Here is a 21367-nt window from a genome sequence, read left to right as displayed (position 1 = left end):
GTGTATCTCGGTACGTGGGACAATGAAGAGTCCAATTTCAATTCCTCACAGCGGATGGATAGGACGGGCTCTTTGCGAGGTGTTAGGTCTGCAGAGCGGCTGCCGATGGAGGCGCGGTTTCTGTTCCCCTTCCCGTCCCTGTGCTCATCTCAGAGACAGCGACCGAGACAAAAGACCACTCCTCCTCCATATTTACCCCCTCCGGCTCCCTCCGACTCGAGAACCTAAAAGCAGAAGTGGCCTGCGTGCCCTTGAAATCAGGAAGCAGTGATACAAGCAAAGCAGAGATTAAAGATGGGGCCCCTTTCATTAACCAGGGACAGCCTGTTACCTTGTCATCAGCCGAAATAGTTATCTCCAAAGTAAAAAATCCCAAAATGCTGGAACTGACACGTTCTCTCTCCACAGACGCTGCCTCATCTGCTGAGTGTCTCCGTATGACATAGGAGCTGGATTAGGCCACTCAGCCCATCGAGTCTGTGCCGTTCCATCACGGCTGATGCTTCATCCCTCTGGATCCCATTCCCCTGCCTTCCCTCCGTAACCTTTAGCGCCCTGACTATTCAACCTCTGCTTTAAATGTACCCGATGACCTGGCTGTTCGTGGCCATGCGTTCCACAGATCCACCACTCTCCTCATCTCTATTCTAAATGGACGTCCTTCTATTCAGAGGCTGTGCCCTCTGGTGCTAGATCTCCCTCCCCAACTATAGGAAACATCCTCTACACATCCACTTTGTCCAGGCCAGAAGTTCCCAACCTGGAGTCCGCGGACCCCCTCGGTTAATGGTAGGGGTCCATGGCATAAAAGAGCTTGGGAACCCCTAGTCCAGGCCTCCCAATATTTGGTTGGTTTCAGTGAGATCTCCTCATACATTTCTTGCTGTTTCTGTCTATATTTCATGATTCAGCATCTACAATTTATCTTTCATTCACAATAATTATCTCCATTAACACCTCCTGGGAGTTGTGGGGTAGAGCTTTCTCAAGGGTGTGCTGGTAGCAACTGCAAAGTCTGATGCCCAATATCGGTATTGGTTTCTGAGGCCTCCGTCGGTCAGGGTCGACCGTGGATGTTGTGTCCTAGCTGTCTAGATACGCCGAGCCAGGGCAGTACGATGTGGAGAGCGAGCTGTTGTCCAGGTAGCAAGCTCCCCTTCTAAAGGCACGCGATGAACCCAAAGGAACGGCGGAGACCGATACAGTTTGGCACCAACGGTGTGGCAGGAGCTGCCAGTCAGCATTGAACTCAACGTAGGAGTTGCCTCAGGGACTCCAGCTCCGGATTTTTCCCTCGGGGTTTGTTCCCGAAGCCTTCCCCGTGAGTGGGTATTGCCGCAAGGCAGTGGAGGTTTGAGATCAGAGTTTTCCTCCTAGATGAGCTGCCAACCATGGCTGACAAGCCCCATCTGCTCGAAGCGACTGGTTTTAAAGTGCCTTTGCCCCCTCCCCTGTCAGTAGAGCAGGCTCCAGTGGACTCAGCCATGTGGAGGCCAGGAGCTGGATGCTGGTGGTCAGAGGCTATCTGAGATACACACACACCATGGGGAGCATTTAATAGGTAGTGGGAGCCTGTCCCCATTACCGCCCCTGACTACAACAACCTTGGTTTATTGTTGTCACATAGAACATTGCCGCACAGTAAAGGCCCTTCAGCCCACTATGTTGTGCTGTCCTTTAACCAGTCAAACCCTTCCCTCTGACACGGAGCTGCTCATTTTCTTTCATCCAAAACAGAGAGTAAAGGAAATTTAGGGAAATGTTGAGGAGATGTGGTTATAAATTTGCCATTGTAAAACTGTTTAACTAAGAGTGCAATGTTATTGATGTCATGATGATATGTCATTAAGGTCTGATTCTCCTTCGGGGACATCACCTAACTCCATCCTTAGCTCGTGTGCCACTCGAACCCTCACCCACTTCTTCAGACTTGGGCAAGCTCATGTACAGCGAGATAACAGCGAAAAACTTCATCTGGCAAGCTGATCATATAGTACAGGGGATGGTAGTAGACATTCATCGATCCTGGGGGATCATGGGTTTGTGCCTCTGGTGGACTGTGTCCTCTCCAGGGTGCAAGCCTGGGTGGGAAGATTTGAAGAACCGGCTGTTGCCCGTGCAGTGGGCTCCCCCTCTCCACGTCACTGACGTAGTCCAAGGGACAGGCAAGCGCCAATAGAGCTCGAGCCAGTGTCGTCACAGAGGTTGCCAGAGTGAAGTTGTAAACAACATCAAACTGCCTCAGGGACCCCGGCCCTAGATTTCTTCCTCAGGGTTTACTCCTGAAGCCTTTCCCATGGGCAGGTATGACCACAAGGCAGCAGAGGTTTAAAATCAGAGTTTTCCTTCTCCCGGGCGGGCTGCCATCCAGGGCTGTCGAGCCCCACCTGCCCGAAGTACAAGGGATAACGTCCCTTGCAGAATGACTTACAGTAGCAGCGACCCCGGTTCAATTCCCGCCACTGCCTGTAAGGAGTCTGTACGTTCTCCCCATGACCGCGTGGGTTTCCCCCGGGTGCTCTGGTTTCCTCCCACAGTCCAAAGACGTACCAGTTGGTAGGTGAATTGGTCATTGTACATTATCCTGTGATTAGGCTGGGATTGAATTGGGGGATCGCTGGGCGGTGGGGCTGGAAAGGCCGGAAGGGCCTTTTCCGCGCTGTATCCCAATAAATAGATAAGTAAGTGGGTAGGTAAGTAAGCAAGCACGCAAACAAGGGAAAGCAGGGCGTGTGTGGCTTTCCAGTGGAAGTGCAGGGTAGGTAGTCGATAAGGTGGAAGGTCTATGATGACGTAGGTTTTACAGTCCAGAGTTCATCTTTATTGTATGGGGGGGGTCCAATGTAGAGATTTATTAATGGGCGGGGGGGAGCAGGAGGGAGAATATGCTCGGTGGGTGGGGTTAGAACACAGGCGATTCTGCAGACGGTGGATATCCTGGGTGATGCCCATGAAACGCCGGGGAGATTCAGCGGGTCGGGCAGTATGGCTGCTGAGGGCCGCCGCCATTTTGTGTGCGATGCTCTCCAATGAGGCTGGCGGCGAAAGTGTGGGCGGGGTCCAGGGGCTTCCGTGATGTGCTGAGCCGTCTCTGCAGATTTATTTATTGTGTTTATTGAGATACAGTGTGGAGTAGGCCCTTGCAGCCCTTTGACCTACACCGATTAACCCGGCAACCCCACGACACCGATTAACCCGGCAACCCCACGACACCGATTAACCCAGCAACCCCACGACACCGATTAACCCGGGAATAACCCGGCAACCCCACGACACCAATTAACCGGGAGATCTTATAGAAACATATAAAATTATGAAAGGGATAGATAAGATAGAGACAGGAATGTTGTTTCTATTGGTAGGTGAGGTTAGAACGAGGGGGACATATCCTCAAGATTCAGGGGAGTAGATTTAGGACGGAGAGGAGGAACTACTTTTTCCAGAGTAGGGAAACTGTGGAATTCTCTGCCCAGTGAAGCAGTGGAGGCTGCCTCAGTAAATATATTTAAGACAAGGTTGGATAGATTTCAGTCCATCAGGGGAATTAATGGTTATGCGGGTAGGTGGAGATGAGTCCATGGTCAGATCAGCCATGATCTTATTGGATGGTGGAACAGGCTTGATGGGCCAGATGGCCGACTCCTGCTCCTGTTTCTAACCCAAGAGTTTCCAACCTGTGGTCCACGGTTAGTGGTAAGGCTCCATGGCCTAACGTAATTACGGGACAATTTACAATGACCCATTAGCTTGCCCGGTCCGTCTTTGATCAGGAGATCAAGAGAAAGCCCAGGCATTCCGCGGGGAGGACGGGCAGAGACTCCTCACGGAACGGTGTCAGAATTGAACTCAGAAATTCGGAATGCTCCGACCTGTACTAACTTCGCGCTGACCGCGTGCCCCACCCAGAGACGTGTGGGTTAGTGGGTTAATTGGCCGCTGTAAATTGCCCCCCAGTATGAGGGTGAGTGTTAGAATCTGGGGGGCGGGGTTATCAAGAGGCAGGATTGAGAGTCAGGGAATGGGATTACTCTGCGATGAGCTGCAGAGGGTCCGACGGGCCGAACGGTCTCGTGTGTCGTCATAAGTTCAGAGATCAAATGCTGGTTTTCGGCCTGAAGTGTGCTGTGCGAACAACTGAGAGTTTCCAGCACTGGATCTGAATTTAAGTCAGGTGACAAACTGGTTCTGTCAAGCTGACTGCAGTCAGCCAACCTTCGGGGTGGCAGGTACGAGAGTGGGACAGAAATAGAGAGAGAATGTAGTTCGTGTGGGAATGTAGGGGGGGGAGAGAGAGAGAGAGAGAGTATAGTTTCAGACATCCCACCCTGCAAAAACTCATTTCAGGGAGGTAGCACCATCAATTTGCCGGAGACTCCTGGAACTTCCAGGAGAGGTGGGATGCCTGCAATAGAGTGGCTCCTTAGCAGCTAGCCAGCTAGTTTAAATAACGTTAGCTATGCTAATGAACGAATGACACCTGTTAACTCACCTCAGCATGTCTTTTACAGTCTTAACCCACCCTGGGCAATAGAAAAGTCACTGTTGCAAACAGTGCAGCGAGCAACACTGTCATTATTTTTGACCCCTATTAGGCAGGGGTACACTTTAGTGTAGTCTGAGGTGACGTACGTTTTATATTTTTTTTGGAACACTGCCATGGTGTGCGCGCTCTCTCGTCGCTCGCGCGCTCTCAAGCGCTCTGGCTTGCTCTCAAAAAAATTGATTTCCGTGACATTGTATATAATTTGCGGGCATCAGGGAGCCACTATTAATATGCGGGAGACTCCCGGAACTTCCAGGAGAGGTGGGATGTCTGTAGTTTGGGAATGTAGGGGAGAGAGAGAGAGAATGTAGTTTGTGTGGGGATGTGAGAGAGAGGATGTAGTTCGTGTGGGGATGTAAGAGAGGAGGAAGGGGAGAAAGGGATGGGAAGGGAAGAGGAGAGAGTGGGCAGGGGCCAGGAGGGACGGAGACAGGGAGAGAGAGGAATGAGGGGGAGATAAGGAGAGTAGCAGAATACTTTGTGCCTGTTTACACCCTCCCAGCAGTGCCAGTGCCCCTCTGGATTTGAGCCTGTGTTCCGGGTTAGGCAGCTCCCAGTTCCTAGTTGGTCTCGTTCCCTTTCCCCGTGCGTGCTGGTGTGGGCGTCGTGGCCCGTGCGACAGCGCTGTAAGACGTGAGCCGGTCGAAGCTATATAAGCTGGGATCTCCAGCCTTGCGAGAGCGCTGGGGTCCCCCACCTCTCGCCTTCCCCCCTCCTCTCACCTTTCACTTGTGCCCTGTGCAATAAAAGCCCGAGCCTTGCAACGGCAGGGGTGGCCTGTGGGTGCATGCGGAGAGCAAAGAGTGGTGTTTGTTGTCTGGGTATTGGTATTCGTTCATTAATGTCACATGTACCAAGATACAGCGAAAAGCTTGTCTTGCATACTCTTTACACAGGTCAAACTACCACACTGCACTGAGCCAGCATAAGGTCGAACAGTAACGATGCAGAATAAGACCATAAGACACAGGAGCAGAGATAGGCCACTCAGCCCATCGAGTCTGCTCCTCCATTCCATCGTGGCTGATCCGTTCCCCCCGCCTGCCCTCCTGCCTTCTGCCCGTAACCCTTCACATCCTGACTTACCAAGGGTCTATCGACCTCTGCTTTAAGCACTGTTTAAGTAATGACTCGGCCTACATCAAATTCCTCGGATTCACCAACCCTCTGGCTGATTAAATTGCTCCTCATCTCCGTTCTAAATGGACGCCCTACTACTCTGAGGCTGTGTCCTCTGGTCCGAGACTGCAGGAAGCATCCTGACCAAATCTAGGCCTTCCAATCCGATATTTATTTATATACACACATTCTTTCTCTCTCTCTCCTTTTTCTCCCTCTGTCCCTCTCACTATACCCCTTGCCCATCCTCTGGGTTTTCCCCCCCTCCCCCTTTTCCTTCTCCCTGGGCCTCCTGTCCCATGATCCTCTCACATCCCTTTTGCCAATCAACTGTCCAGCTCTTGGCTCCATCCCTCCCCCTCCTGTCTTCTCCTATCATTTGGATCTCCCCCTCCCCCTCCCCTTTCCAAATCTCTTACTAACTCTTCCTACAGTTAGTCCTGACGCAGGGTCTCGGCCCGAAACGTCAACTGTACCTCTTCCTAGAGATGCTGCCTGGCCTGCTGCGTTCACCAGCAACTTTGATGTGTGTTGCTCTTCCAATACTCGGTAGGTTTCAATGAGATTCCCCCGTCGTTCTACTAAATGCCTCCAAGTGCAGTCCGAGAGCTTACAAAGCACTTGTATTTAACCTTTTCATGCCCGAATCCCTTCCAGGGCCAGCACATCTTTTCTTAGTTAAGGAGCCCAAAACCTGCTCACGGTACTCCCAAGTGCAGTCTGAGCAATGCCCAACAAAGCCTTGGCATTACTTCCTTGCTTTTATATTCTTATAGGCATCCATTAGTCTGTGAGACCATGGATTTGCGCCTTGGAAGGTTTCCAGGGTGCAGGCCTGGACAAGGTTGTATGGAAGACCAGCAGTTGTCCATGCTGCAAGTCTCCCCTCTCCACGACACCAATGTTGTCCAAGGGAAAGGCATTAGGACCCATACAGCTTGGCACCAGTGTCGTCGCTGAGCAATGTGTGATTAAGTACCTTGCTCAAGGACACACACGCTGCCTCGGCTGGGGCTCGAACTAGCGACCTTCAGATCACTAGACCGACCCCTTAACCACTTGGCCACGCGCCAACACTTTTTATATTCTATACGGGTGTAAAAGCTACTGAAAAGTGCAGTGCAGGTAAGCAATAAAGAGCAGGATCATAACGAGGTAGATTCTGAGGCCAAGCGTCTGTCTTATCATGTAAAAGGTCCGTTCCGGACTCTGATAACGGTGGGGTAGTCACTAACCTGGTGGTACAAGCTTTTAGGCTTCTGTGTCTTCTTCCCGATGGGAGAGGGGGGAAGAGAAAATGTCCGGGGCGGGTGGCGGATGATGCTGGTTGTTTTAATGAGGTAGCGAAAGTTACAGACGGAGTTCAGAGAGGTTCCCATGATGTGCTGAGCTCTGCCCACGACTCTGCGGTTCCTCGTGCAGAGCTGATGCCGTTGTACATCCAGGGTGCTCTGTGGTGCGTTGATTAAAGATTGGCAAGAGCCGACGGGGACGTGCCCGAATTTCTTTGGCCTCCTGAGGAGGCTGGTGGGCTTCCTTGGCCGTGATATTTACGTGGTCAGACCAGGATGTCCTGAACCCTTTCAACTTTGACGCTGTTGATGGAGACAGGAGCACGTATGTCACTCCTCCTCCCCTTCCTGACGTTAATGACCAGCTCGTTTGGCTTACTAACGACTGATTCTGCTGTTGGGGTGCTTAAACTTCCTGTCGTGCCCCTCCTCAGCTGGCACCAGACCCCCCCCCCCCCCAGGGAAGGCAGACTGTCTGGGCTTCCAATGCTTCACTTTGTGTAAAGTCATTGGACTTAGGAGTCATGGATACAGTAGAGAAACAGGCCCTTCAAACCACCAGATCCACCAACCACCCGTTGACACTAATCCCAGATTCCCGTCAATGCCCTTCTCCCCCCCCCAACTACACATCAGGGGTAATTGATAGTGGGCAATGACTCTGGGATGTGATAGGAAACTGGGGTATCTGGGAGGAACCCACAAGTTGTACCACGGAGAGCATTTAATGACTAGTTTCCTCGCCATCTGCAATGGGGGCAAAAGCTGCGGAGAGCTTGTAGACTGGGCGAGCTCCATCACAGGCACAACACTGTCCGCCGTCGAGGACATCTTCAAAAGGCGATGCCCCAAGGAGGCAGCGTGGGCGATCATGGTCTTTATCTGTGACCGTGATTGTTCGTGGCAAATTTTTCTACGGAAGGGGTTTGCCATCGCCTTCTTCTGGGCAGTGTCTTTACCAAGACGGGTGACCCCAGCCATTATCAATACTCTTCAGAGATTGTCTGCCTGGTGTCAGTGGTCACATAACCAGGACTTGTGATCTGCACTGGCTGTTCATACGACCATCCACCACCTGCCCCCATGGCTTCTCGTGACCCTGATCGGGGTTGGGGGGCTAGGTAGGTGCTACACCTTGCTCAAAGGTGACCTGCAGGCCAGCAGAGGCAAGGAGGGCCTTACACCTCCTTTGGTATCTCCACCTTGACACTATTTTTCTCTGTATTTTTGTGCTTTTAAAAAATATTTTCATATTGTAAATTGAAGTAATTTCTTGCCCTGAACTACTGATGCAAGACAACAAATTTCACGGCATATTGTCCACTGGTGATAATAAAACCTGATTTCAGATTTTGAAATCCTTCCCATCGCTCTCCAGGATTTGTTTATTAAGGTTTCCTTTTTTTAAAAGAAAAACACGATTTTCCAGTGTAAGAGGCTCGGTGCCAATTCACCCCGTTACCACGGCAACCCTGCTCGGAGTTGGACGGGAATCTACTCCAGCGTCCTTTATTTCACCGCTGCCTAGCGCACGTAGTGACACACTCGGGGCAGGTTGCTGCCGAGGCTTGGCCCTTGAAATGGCAGCTCGGTGACCCCCGTGAGGGAGACGTGGGATACCAAGGGGGCCAGAAGGTACAGACTGAAAGGCAAGTTGAGGTTTGACAGCAGGATTGTAGTATGGCAAGTGCGTGCTGATCTGTATCCAGACCAGGGGTGGGCCGGTCCCGATCTGTATCCAGACCAGGGGTGGGCCGGTCCCGATCTGTATCCAGACCAGGGGTGGGCCAGTCCCGATCTGTATCCAGACCAGGGGTGGGCCGGTCCCGATCTGTATCCAGACCAGGGGTGGGCCGGTCCCGATCTGTATCCAGACCAGGGGTGGGCCGGTCCCGATCTGTATCCAGACCAGGGGTAGGCCAGTACCAGCAGGTTTCAAGGCCTTTACTGGAAGGTGGAGATAATTGTCATTCTCCTTTTACATTCTGTCCTGTGAATAATTCAGCTGCTTACCATCTCTTGCTGGGACAAACACTTCAGTATTAATGGCCACGGCCTTCCTTGCAACACAGTGCTCACTGGGTCTGGATTAATTCTCCCTCCCCGTGCCCCTTGGACAGTCATCGAGTCATACAACACAGAAACAAACCCGTCGGCCAAACTTGTCTCTGCCAACCAGGTTGCCCAGCGAGCTAGTCCCATCTCAGAATCAGCCTTATCATCACTGATGTATGTTGTGAAATTTGTTCTTTTGCAGCAGTACAGGCAATACGTTAAAAAAACTCTTAAGAATATACAGTGTGCAAAAGTCTCAGGCACATATATGTAACGAGGGTATCTAAGACTTCTGCACGGTACTGTATTTGTCAACGTGGAGCGGAGAGCGAGTTTGTCAATCTGACGGGAGCAAAGGATGTTGGGAATGGTGAGGGTGTCAGAGGAGGAGTGTTGGGGGAGGTGGTCAGGACGTTGGTGCGAGTACAGACTCACCCAGCCCTGAGACACCAGGCAAAGTCATTTGATTCCAAACATTTGATTTATAGATCATTACTACCATTACCGTAGGTTCCTATTACTATTTTTACTGTAGTTTTGTGTTGTTTCATGTAGCACCATGGTCCTGGAGGAACGTTATTTTGATTTTACTATGTACTGTACCAGCAGTTATGGTTGAAATGACAATAAAAGTGACTTGACTTGACAGAATGCCTCTCTAGTGCTTCCCACTCCCTTCCCCTTTTCCCTCCACGATCCCCCTCTCCCTGTCCCCCTCCCACTCTCAGTCCTCAATAGAGACCCAGATCAGAATCAGGTTTATCATCACTCACATATGCCATGAAATTTGTTTCTTCTTCACAGCAGCAGTACTGCGCAATACGTAAAATTACTACAGTCCTGTGCAAAAGGCTGAGGCACCCCGGCTATATGTATGTGTGTGAGACTTCTTGCACGTTGGTGGTTGTCCATCGTGTCCGACGATGACAGGAGGCCCGTGCAGGCGAGTTTTTAAAGTGCAAAAGCCGGTTGCAAGGTTCAGTGTTAAAAGCTGACAAGTGTAAAAGATGAACTGTGGGGTAGTGCTCATGGGTTCGAAAAGAAAGGTTCCAAAAACGTAGAGTCTGGGTCTTTGGGCTCCTGAATGTACTCCCTGATGGTAGTAATGTGAACGGTGAGGGTACTTATTGTCTATGTTTAACCATGACCTTCAATGTCTCCTCCTGGTACGTTCTCATAATGGGTCCGGAACCGAGCTGATGTGCTCCGGTTGCCTTTTTGATGCCTGTCCCGTCATACACAGCGGGACATCCCACTTTAGCAACGGGGATGTGTAAATGTGAACATGTTGTTTGTTTACTGTATTTAAGGTGGCTACCTCTGTTTGTTTTGTAATACGATTGCAACTACATTGTAATCGGGGTGCAACATGTAGGCGACATACAACCTGAAATTCTTACTCTTCGCAGACATCCATGAAACAAGAGATCCCAGAAAATGAATGTTTGTAACATCGGAACCCCGAAGCCCCCCCCCACCCTATTTGTGCCAGCAGAACCGTCAACCCTCCCCCCCCCAACCCCCCCCATGCCAGGTAAAGCCCTGAGAAACCCACCCTCCACCATGCACGCAGTAGCAAAACCTCACAAAGAGACCTTGATGCAAAGTCCATCGAAAACTACAGTACTTTGGTATCTCAGACAGCTCTCTGCCCCCACTGAGGGAGAGAGAGACGCAGCTCCTGCAACGATTGCGGACACCGAACACTCGCTGTTCCGGTCTTACCATCTTCCCCGTCGCTTCTCCAAGCCCTCTTGTCTTGGGGGCCGACAGGCTGTCCTCCTCTCCATCAAAAAGGAAAACGAGGGACTGCTTCTTCATGGGGTGGGCAGCACACAGTGCCTGCCGTCTCCACGTTTCAGTCTCCCACGACACTTTTTCATGCGGCGAAATCGGCGCACGGCAGTTCAGAATACGCCCCGCCCCTTGGTGTGAAGAAGCCCCCGAAGTCCATTTTAAATCTCTTGTCCCTGATCTTATAGTCGTGTGCCCTCTTGTTTTCAGCACATCCTCCCTGGGGACAGAAAGTCTAAGTGCTTCGGTAGTATCTTGCACCCCACCACCCCTTACTCAGGATATTGTGTGCCTTTCTGTCCGTCTGTTTACAGGAAGCGCGTGGAGGCTCTGGAGAGGGTGATATTTTTTTTTAGCGACAGTCAGCCATTCTTGTCTGGCGCGTGGTGTCAGGACTGGTCTCCTTTCGGATTAACGGGGTCACGATATGAACGTTCCTGAGTCGACCCTTGTTTTTTTTTACCGGGCCGTGTCTAGCTCGACGCTCAACCCGGCACGGATCAGAAGCATGCTTGGGGGGTGGGGGGGGGGTGCGGCCCGAATTGGATTCGAACTCGGGAGCCTTCGCTCTGGCGTCCGGTGCTGATGCCATTGTGCCGCCAGCCGGTCCGAGAGGGCGCTGAAGTTTCTCAAGCTGCTGCCTGGGTATATGAGAAGGCTGGCCAGACCTGGGATGTTTCCTCTGGACTGTCAGGGGCTGAGGAGAGACCTGGGAGAAATGTAGAATATTGTGAGAGGCTTAGATAGGGTCGGCAGTCAGAATCCTTTTCCCAAGGTTGAAATGTCAAACACTAGACGGCTTAGCTTTAAGGTAAGAAGGCAAATGTTGGAAGGAGATGTGTGGGACAAGTTTTATCTCCACGGCGTGCTAGGTGCCTCGAACCCTCTCCATTTGCCCGTCCGCCAGACCAAAGCGTACCCGCGGACTTCATCTCTGGCAATAACTTGGTGCTGCCACTCGCTTCTCTGGGCTGGAGTTTGCACCTGTCCGATGGGGAAGGGACTGTTAATTCTGGCCGATTACCGGCAGAAGGTGGCACACCGGAGACACAAGCAGCCGACTTGTTTCAACAGACCGTTGAACTGTGCATTGTGGGGCGGGGGAGGGACCGCCAGAGGTGAGGTGGACGAGATAGGGGAGACTGACAGGGAGCACAGACTGCTTCCCAGTGTTAAATTTTACATTACATCTCATTCAGCAGGGTAAGGGTTAACTACTATGTATGCACAAATATTGCTCTTTTAGTGGGAAAGGGTTAATCTACAGTATAGAACTGTAGGGCTAAACACTATTGCTCATTTAACCAAGAAAGGGTTGATCTGTATAACTACACAGGCATTCAGCAGCACAAGGTGAAACACTGGGTAACAATTCAGAGTTATTTTGTAGATTTAGTGGAGAAAGGGTTAATGTGTATAACTACACAGACATTCAGCATAGTAAGGGTTAAACACCGGGTAACTGTACACTGTTATTGGTAATTTGGTAGAGGAAGGGATAATCTGTATGACACCAGAACAATTCAGCAGGGTAATGGTTAAACACTGTGCACAATCATTGCTCATTTATAGAACATAGAATAGTACAGCACAGTACGGGCCCTTGGGCCCACAATGTTGTGCCAACCCTCAAACCCTGCCTCCCATATAAGCCCCCACCTAATTCCTCCATATACCTGTCTAGTAGTCTCTTAAACTTCACTAGTGTATCTGCCTCCACCACTGACTCAGGCAGTGCATTCCACGCACCAACCACTCTCTGAGTAAAAAACCTTCCTCTAATATCCCCCTTGAACTTCCCACCCCTTACCTTAAAGCCATGTCCTCTTGTATTGAGCAGTGGTGCCCTGGGGAAGAGGTGCTGGCTATCCACTCTATCTATTCCTCTTATTATCTTGTACACCTCTATCATGTCTCCTCTCATCCTCCTCCTCTCCAAAGAGTAAAGCCCTAGCTCCCTTAATCTCTGATCGTAATGCATACTCTTTAGTAAAGAAATGTTTAATCTGTATAATTGCAGAGCTATTCAGCAGGGTAAGGGTTCTTTCTTTTTAATACTTTTATTAATTACTTGCATAGACGAATACAAAATACATTTTGGTATTATGGAAACAGAAACAAGATTGAATTTCCCCATAACTTTGTATAGTAAATTAACCATAATATTGAAAAGGTGTATTTTATTCTAATCTAAAGCAAAAACAAAATCCCATAACAAAATAGAAAAAAAAAGGAAAAAAAACAGGAAAAAAAGCGGTTTGGTTAAAAGAAAAGAAAAAAAATTCTCTGACATATAGTTGTAAATTGGAACATATAATAGCCATCATCATTACGGACCAAATTGAAAACTGTGAAAGTAGTTCCAGAAAGGTCCCCATAAGGTGAAAAAATCTTGTCTAGGTATAGAAGTAGAACACCTAATCTTCTCTAGACTTAAGCATGACGTAACATCAATCAACCAATGCACACCAGTAGGTGGAACGGCATCTTTCCACTTAAGCAACGAAACTCTTCAAGTCAAGTCAAGTCAAGTCAAGTCACTTTTTATTGTCATTTCAACCATAACTGCTGGTACAGAACATAGTAAAAAAGAGACAACGTTTCTCTAGGACCATGGTGCTACCTGAAACAACACAAAACTACAGTAGTGATAGTAATCACAGTAATAGTAATCTACGGTAATGGTAGTAATGACCATTACCCTGCTGAATTGTTCTGGTGTCATACAGATTATCCCCTCCTCTACCAAATTACCAATAACAGTGTACAGTTACCCAGTGTTCAACCCTTACTATGCTGAATGCCTGTGTAGTTATACACGTTAACCCTTTCTCCACTAAATCTACAAAATAACTCTGAATTGTTACCCAGTGTTTCACCTTGTGCTGCTGAATGCCTCCAGGAGCAGTGGGCCCCCCTGGGAATTGACTTTTACAGACAGTAGTAATCATACTTTAATTTGAATTCATTCACTGTCTTGTAAATGCTGAATGTTTGTACTTCGTCAAGGCAAGGCAAGTCACTTTGTCATTTTGACCATAATTACTGGTGCAGTACACAGTAAAACCGAGACAACATTTTCCAGGAGCATGGTGCTACATGAAACAATACAAAAACTACACTGAACTACGTAAAACAACACAAAACTACACTAGACTACAGACCTACCCAGGACTACATAAAGTGCACAAAACAGTGCAGGCACTACAATAAATAATAAACAAGACAATAGGCACAGTAGAGGGCAGTAGGTTGGTGTCAGTCCAGGCTCTGGGTATTGAGGAGTCCGATGGCTTGTGGGAAGAAACTGTTACATAGTCTGGTCGTGAGAGCCCGAATGCTTCGGTGCCTTTTGCCAGATGGCAGGAGGGAGAAGAGTTTGTATGAGGGGTGTGTGGGGTCCTTCATAATGCTGTTTGCTTTGCGGATGCAGCGTGTGGTGTAAATGTCTGTAATGGCAGGAAGAGAGACCCCGATGATCTTCTCAGCTGACCTCACTGTCTGCTGCCGGGTCTTGCGATCCGAGACGGTGCAATTTCCGAACCAGGCCGTGATGCAGCTGCTCAGGATGCTCAAGCTAAAAGAGAAATAAGAGCCAAAATATGCAAATCATTCAGCTTAAGAGTAAAATCATTTCCTCCAACAAGGCAGTCAGAGGGTTGGGTTTAAAGTTTACTTTAAAAATCTCCGAGAAAGTTTGAAATACTTCTTTCCAAAATCTATCAAGCCACGGGCAGGACCGAAATGAATTAGAGAGACCTCTTCGATATTACACCTATTACAGTATGGAGAAAAATCTGAGTAAAAAGGAGAGAGCTTATCTTTAGTCATATAGGCTCTATGAACCACTTTAAATTGTAAAAGAGGGCGACGTGCACATAACGAAGAGGTGTGAACAAGTTTAAAAAGCAGGATAAGGGTTAAATGCTGGAACTGCACAGTTATGGTTGATTTGGTAGAGAAAGGGTTAAACTGTATAACTGCAGAGCCGTTCAGGGTGAAACACTGCACCGTGTTGATTCAGCTAGGTAAAGGTTAGTTACTGAGTAACTGCAAGGTCACTTCATCTTGTAGGGAAAGGGTTCATTTGTGTAAGAGCAGAGTCGTTCCGCAGGATCGCCATCCAGTGGGGTGAGACTGAAGCACTGTGTGGACGTACCGAGTCACTGTTCATTCAGGGGGTGAAGGGTTTAGCCCAGCGCCGCCGGCGTTTAGGGCAGCAATGAAGGTCCTCCATCTCTGGCCGTGTCTGGGGCTTCCTTCATCAGTCAGTAGCTTCCTCTCAGTTTTCACCACTGTCAGTCATGCAAGTCCCGGGTGGAGACTCAGGAATATCGTCACACTCAGATGCAGAAGGATTCTTCATTGCTGTTTCCATAACAATTTTGTTTGATCAGTCAGGGTTGTTGGCCCTGAGCTGAACCCCCGAACCTGGGGGACCGGTGGACCACTCTTAGTCTGACCTCTACCCTTTGACCTGTTCGGCATGGGTGACCCTACCAAAGCACGAAGCCCTGACTCCAGCCGGCATAGCCCTCAGGTCATCGAGGCACACAAGCCTCCAAACAGTACGATGAGGTCGCAGACCTCTTGGGCGTTAGCATTGCCTCACCACAGGTATATCAGAGTCAGCTGTGAGCTCAGCTATCACTGACGGATGGGTCCTTCCCCCAAGTCCCCGGACCCTTCCTCAGGACCAGGGACTGGAGTGGAACTGTGCCCCCGCCTGGATGAGGACAGCCCCGTGCAGGCCAAATCTTTCAAAAGAGCGACTGGCTTTATCTGTCACACGTACATCAAAGCGCACAGTAAAACGTGTTTGCACCAGCGACCAGCGCAATCCGAGGATGCCCCCAAGTTTTGCTGCACTTCCCGTGCCAGAGTAACGTGCCCCCAACTCACTCACCCTAACCCACACGCCTTTGGAATGTGGGAGCAAACCCTCGTGGTCACGGGGAGAACGTACCAGCGCCTTACCGAACCCGAGTCATCGGCACTATAGAGTTATGCTGGCCACTACACTACCGTGCTGTCGCTAAACGCTACTGCATACTCTTGCTTTGCCGCGGATGGTTTGGCCTTGCGGTTAACACTGTTTCCTCTCTACAGGCCATGGTCGCTTGTTACCCCGGGCACGGAACGGGCTACGTTCGTCATATCGACAATCCAAATGGAGACGGGCGCTGCGTCACCTGCATTTATTACCTGAACAGGGACTGGGACGTCAGTGTAAGTAGCGGTACGGCCTCCCCTCCGGTTTGCCCGCTGGGATAAGCGTTGAGCCCCACGGAGGCCGGCAGGCCCCTGCGTTCCGCTCTCAGTGGTGTAACGGGAATCCAGTCCCAGCAGGACTCTTGATGTGGGTTGGCAGGTTTGGACAGAGTCGGGGAATGTGGGGATTACTCCTGAGGTAATTCGCTGGGACGTGAATGAGAGAAAAATGTGTGGCAGGGATGGGTTAGATTCATCTTGGAGTAGGTTAAAGGGTCGCCACAACATTGTGGGCCGAAGGGCCTGTACTGTGCTGTGCTGTTCTATGTTCTCAATGTCATCATCATTATATGCCGTGTCGTATGACATCATCATCATGTGCCGTGCCGTATGACATCATCATTATGTGTGATGTCATATGACATGGGCGATCATGGTCTTTCCATGATCATGGTCTTTCCATGATTGTTCTTGGCCAATTTGTCTACAGAGGTGGTTTGCCATCGCCTTCTTCTGGGCAGTGTCTTTACAAGACGGGTGACCCCCAGCCGTTATCAATACTCTTCAGAGATTGTCTGCCTGGTGTCAGTGGTCACATAACCAGGACTTGTGATCTGCACCGGCTGCTCATCCAACTATCCACCACCTGCTCCTATGGTTTCACATGACCCTGATTGGGGGCTAAGCAGGTGCTACATCTTGCCCAAGGGTGACATGTAAGCTAGTGGGGGGAAGGAGCACCTCACACCTCTGCTGGTAGAGACGTATCTTCACTCTGCGACCCGGATATACAGTCATATATAATATAATATAATACAGATGGATCGATCTGTGTACGGGTATAGATGATTAGGTGTGTGTATGTGTATATTGAGGTAGTGTTCATGGGTTCAATGTCCATTCAGAAGTCGGATGGCAGAGGGGAAGAAGCTGTTCCTGAATCGTTGAGTGTGTGCCTTCAGACTCCCGTACCTCCTACCTGATGGTAGCAGTGAGAAGAGGGCATGTCCTGGGTGATGGGGGTCCTTAATGACGGACGCTGCCTTTCTGAGCCATTGCTCTGAAGAAGGAATTGGAATTGGAATTATTGCCCTATGTACTGAGATACAGCGAACACCTTTGCAAAAACTTCTGCCGTTTGCACAGATCATTCCAAGCACAAGAACCTCAGGGCAGTATAAAGAAAAGCAGAATGCAGAATAGAGTGTTACAGTTTCAGAGAAAGTGCAGTGCAGGCAGACAGGTGCAAACGCCATGAAAAGGTAGACTGTGAGACTGAGAGTCCATGTTTATAAGACCAGGGTACTGGTGAGGCCGCACCTGGAGTACTGTGTGCAGATCTGGTCTCCGTACTTGAGGAAGGATATACTGGCTTTGGAGGCAGTGCAGGGGAGGCTCACCAGGTTTATTCCAGGGATGAAGGGGTTAACCTTTGAAGAGAGATTGAATCGCTTGGGACTATACTCTCTGGAGTTCAGGAGAATGAGAGGGGATCTTATAAATACTATTGGAAAGGGATAGATAAGATAGAAGTAGGAAAGTTGTTTCCATTGGTAGGTGAGACTAGAACTAGGGGACATTGCCTCAATATTCAGGGGAGGAGATTTAGGACAGAGATGAGGAGAAAGTGTTTTATTCCCAGAGAGTGGTGAACCTGTGGAATTCTCTGCCCAGGGAAGCAGTTGAGGCTTCCTCACTAAATATATTTAAGAAACAGTTAGATAGGTTTTTACATAGTAAGGGAATTAAGGGTTATGGGGAAAAGGCAGGTCGATGGAGCTGAGTTTACGGACAGATCAGCCATGATCTTATTGAATGGCGGTGCAGGCTCGATGGGCCGGATGGCCTACTCCTGCTCCTATTTCTTATGTCCTTATGACCATGGGAGTAGGATTCGACTGTTCAGTCATGGCTGATTTTATTTTCCATCTCAACCCCGTTTCATTTCATTTACAGCGTGGAGCCAGGCTGCCCTGGCAACCCCACAGAACCCCGACTAACCCTAGCGCAATCACAGGACCGATTAACCTTCCCTGTACGCCTTGCGGGAGCAAACCGGAGCAACGTCCAAGAGCCTGGCCACCTCCTCTTTAAATATGCCCAATGACTTGGCTTCCACAGCCGTCTGTGGTAATGAGCTCCTCAGATTCACCACCCTACTGGCTAAAGAAATTCCCCCTCATCTCTGGGTCCAAAGGGACATCCTCGTATTCTGAGTTTAAGTTCAATATCAAGTTCTTTATCATTCAACGATACACATGAAACAACATACCTCTGGACCGAGGTGCAAAACACAGTGCATATAACTCACACATACACACAACACAAGTAATATTACCACAAATAAATTAACAAATCATAAAGATAGACTCCAGAAGACTGCTCCCTCTATTGGAAACATCCTCTGCACCTCCACTCTATCTAGGCCTTTCAGAATTCTGTGAGTTCCTCCAGCGTGTTGTGAGTGTTGCTTTGACCCCAGCATCTGCAGAGTATTTTGTGATTTAGGATTCAGTAGGTGCTGTATTTTATACAGAGGTTCATTAGTTTTATAACAGTGGGATAGAAGCCAGTACGTGCTCTCAGCTCTGCCTGCAAACGGCCCAACTCCTACACCTGCCCACTCACCTCCTCCCTCGTCTCCATTCGGGGCCCCCAAAGAGTCCATCCAGGTGAGGCAGCGCTTCACCTGCGAGCCTGCTGGGGTCGCCTTTTGTGTCCGGTGCGGCCTGCTCCACATCCGTGAGACCCATCGTGAATTGAGGGACTGCTTTGTCAAGCACCTCTGCTCCATCCGCCAAAAACAGGGCTTCCCGCTGGCCAAATATTGACCAAAGAAACAAAGGTTCTGAACTTAAAGAGGGGTAACTTTGAAGGTATGAGATGTGAATTAGCTAAGATAGACTGGCAAATGACACTTAAAGGATTGACGGTGGATATGCAATGGCAAGCATTTAAAGGTTGCATGGATGAACTACAACAATTGTTCATCCCAGTTTGGCAAAAGAATGAATCAAGGAAGGTAGTGCACCCGTGGCTGACAAGAGAAATTAGGGATAGTATCAATTCCAAAGAAGAAGCATACAAATTAGCCAGAGAAAGTGGATCACCTGAGGACTGGGAGGAATTCAGAGTTCAGCAGAGGAGGACAAAGGGCTTAATTAGGAAGGGGAAAAAAGATTATGAGAGAAAACTGGCAGGAAACATAAAAATGGACTGTAAAAGCTTTTATAGATATGTGAAAAGGAAAAGACTGGTAAAGACAAATGTAGGTCCCCTGCAGACAGAAACAGGTGAATTGATTATGGGGAGCAAGGACATGGCAGACCAATTGAATAATTACTTTGGTTCTGTCTTCACTAAGGAGGACATAAATAATCTTCCAGAAATAGTAGGGGACAGAGGGTCCAGTGAGATGGAGGAACTGAGCGAAATACATGTTAGTAGGGAAGTGGTGTTAGGTAAGTTGAAGGGATTGAAGGCAGATAAATCCCCAGGGCCAGATGGTCTGCATCCCAGGGTGCTTAAGGAAGTAGCCCAAGAAATAGTGGATGCATTAGTGATAATTTTTCAAAACTCGTTAGATTCTGGACTAGTTCCTGAGGATTGGAGGGTGGCTAATGTAACTCCACTTTTTAAAAAAGGAGGGAGAGAGAAACCGGGGAATTATAGACCGGTTAGCCTAACGTCGGTGGTGGGGAAACTGCTGGAGTCAGTTATCAAGGATGTGATAACAGCACATTTGGAAAGCGGTGAAATGATCGGACAAAGTCAGCATGAATTTGTGAAAAGAAAATCATGTCTGACGAATCTCATAGAATTTTTTGAGGATGTAACTAATAGAGTGGATAGGGGAGAACCAGTGGATGTGATATATTTGGATTTTCAGAAGGTTTTTGACAAGGTCCCACACAGGAGATTAGTGTGCAAACTTAAAGCACACGGTATTGCGGGTAAGGTATTGGTGTGGGTAGAGAGTTGGTTAGCAGACAGGAAGCAAAGAGTGGGAATAAACGGGACCTTTTCAGAATGGCAGGCAGTGACTAGTGGGGTACCGCAAGGCTCAGTGCTGGGACCTCAGTTGTTTACAATATATATTAATAACTTGGATGAGGGAATTAAATGCAGCATCTCCAAGTTTGCGGATGACACGAAGCTGGGTGGCAGTGTTAGCTGTAAGGAGGATGCTAAGAGGATGCAGGGTGACTTGGATAGGTTGGGTGAGTGGGCAAATTCATGGCAGATGCAATTTAATGTGGATAAATGTGAAGTTATCCACTTTGGTGGCAAAAATAGGAAAACAGATTATTATCTGAATGGTGGCCGATTAGGAAAAGGGGAGGGGCAACGTGACCTGGGTGTCATTATACACCAGTCATTGAAAGTGGGCATGTAGGTACAGCAGGCGGTGAAAAAGGCGAATGGTATGCTGGCATTTATAGCGAGAGGATTCGAGTACAGGAGCAGGGAGGTACTACTGCAGTTGTACAAGGCCTTGGTGAGACCACACCTGGAGTATTGTGTGCAGTTTTGGTCCCCTAATCTAAGGAAAGACATCCTTGCCATAGAGGGAGTACAAAGAAGGTTCACCAGATTGATTCCTGGGATGGCAGGACTTTCATATGAAGAAAGACTGGATGAACTGGGCTTGTACTCATTGGAATTTAGAAGATTGAGGGGGGATCTGATTGAAACGTATAAGATCCTAAAGGGATTGGACAGGCTAGATGCAGGAAGATTGTTCCCGATGTTGGGGAAGTCCAGAACGAGGGGCCACAGTTTGAGGATAGAGGGGAAACCTTTTAGGACCGAGATGAGGAAAAACTTCTTCACACAGAGAGTGGTGAATCTGTGGAATTCTCTGCCACAGGAAACAGTTGAGGCCAGTTCATTGGCTATATTTAAGAGGGAGTTAGATATGGCCCTTGTGGCTACAGGGGTCAGGGGGTATGGAGGGAAGGCTGGGGCGGGGTTCTGAGTTGGATGATCAGCCATGATCATAATAAATGGCGGTGCAGGCTCGAAGGGCCGAATGGCCTACTCCTGCACCTATTTTCTATGTATGTTTCTATGTAATTCCCATTCCCGTTCTGACATGTTGGTCCATGGCCTCCTCTTGTGCTAAGATGAGGCCACCCTTATATTCCAATGGGTAGCTTCCAACCTGATGGCATGAATATCGATTTTTCCTCCTGGTGAAAAAAGATTCACACCCCGCCCCCCTTCCCTCTTCTTTCATTCCCCTTTCTGACATTTTACCTCTTCTCACCTGCCTATCACCTCCCCCTCTCCTTTCAGATTCAAAGTAGCTATAAATTATACACCTGAGATTTGTCTGCTTACAGGCAGCCAG

General features: G+C 49.0%; 1 protein-coding gene across 1 annotated transcript in view; it reads left to right on the top strand.

The window, feature by feature from the left end:
- The window catches only part of egln2 (egl-9 family hypoxia-inducible factor 2), a 49228-nt gene that overhangs the window by 10934 nt on the left and 16927 nt on the right, over positions 1–21367 (top strand). The window contains 1 exon segment of the mRNA XM_072269858.1: positions 15913–16032. Within this exon segment, the coding sequence (XP_072125959.1) occupies positions 15913–16032 (120 nt within the window).

The sequence above is a fragment of the Mobula birostris genome, chromosome 10 (genome assembly GCF_030028105.1).
Source record: "Mobula birostris isolate sMobBir1 chromosome 10, sMobBir1.hap1, whole genome shotgun sequence".
NCBI lineage: Eukaryota > Metazoa > Chordata > Chondrichthyes > Myliobatiformes > Myliobatidae > Mobula > Mobula birostris.
This window is presented reverse-complemented; position numbering and strand designations above follow the sequence as displayed.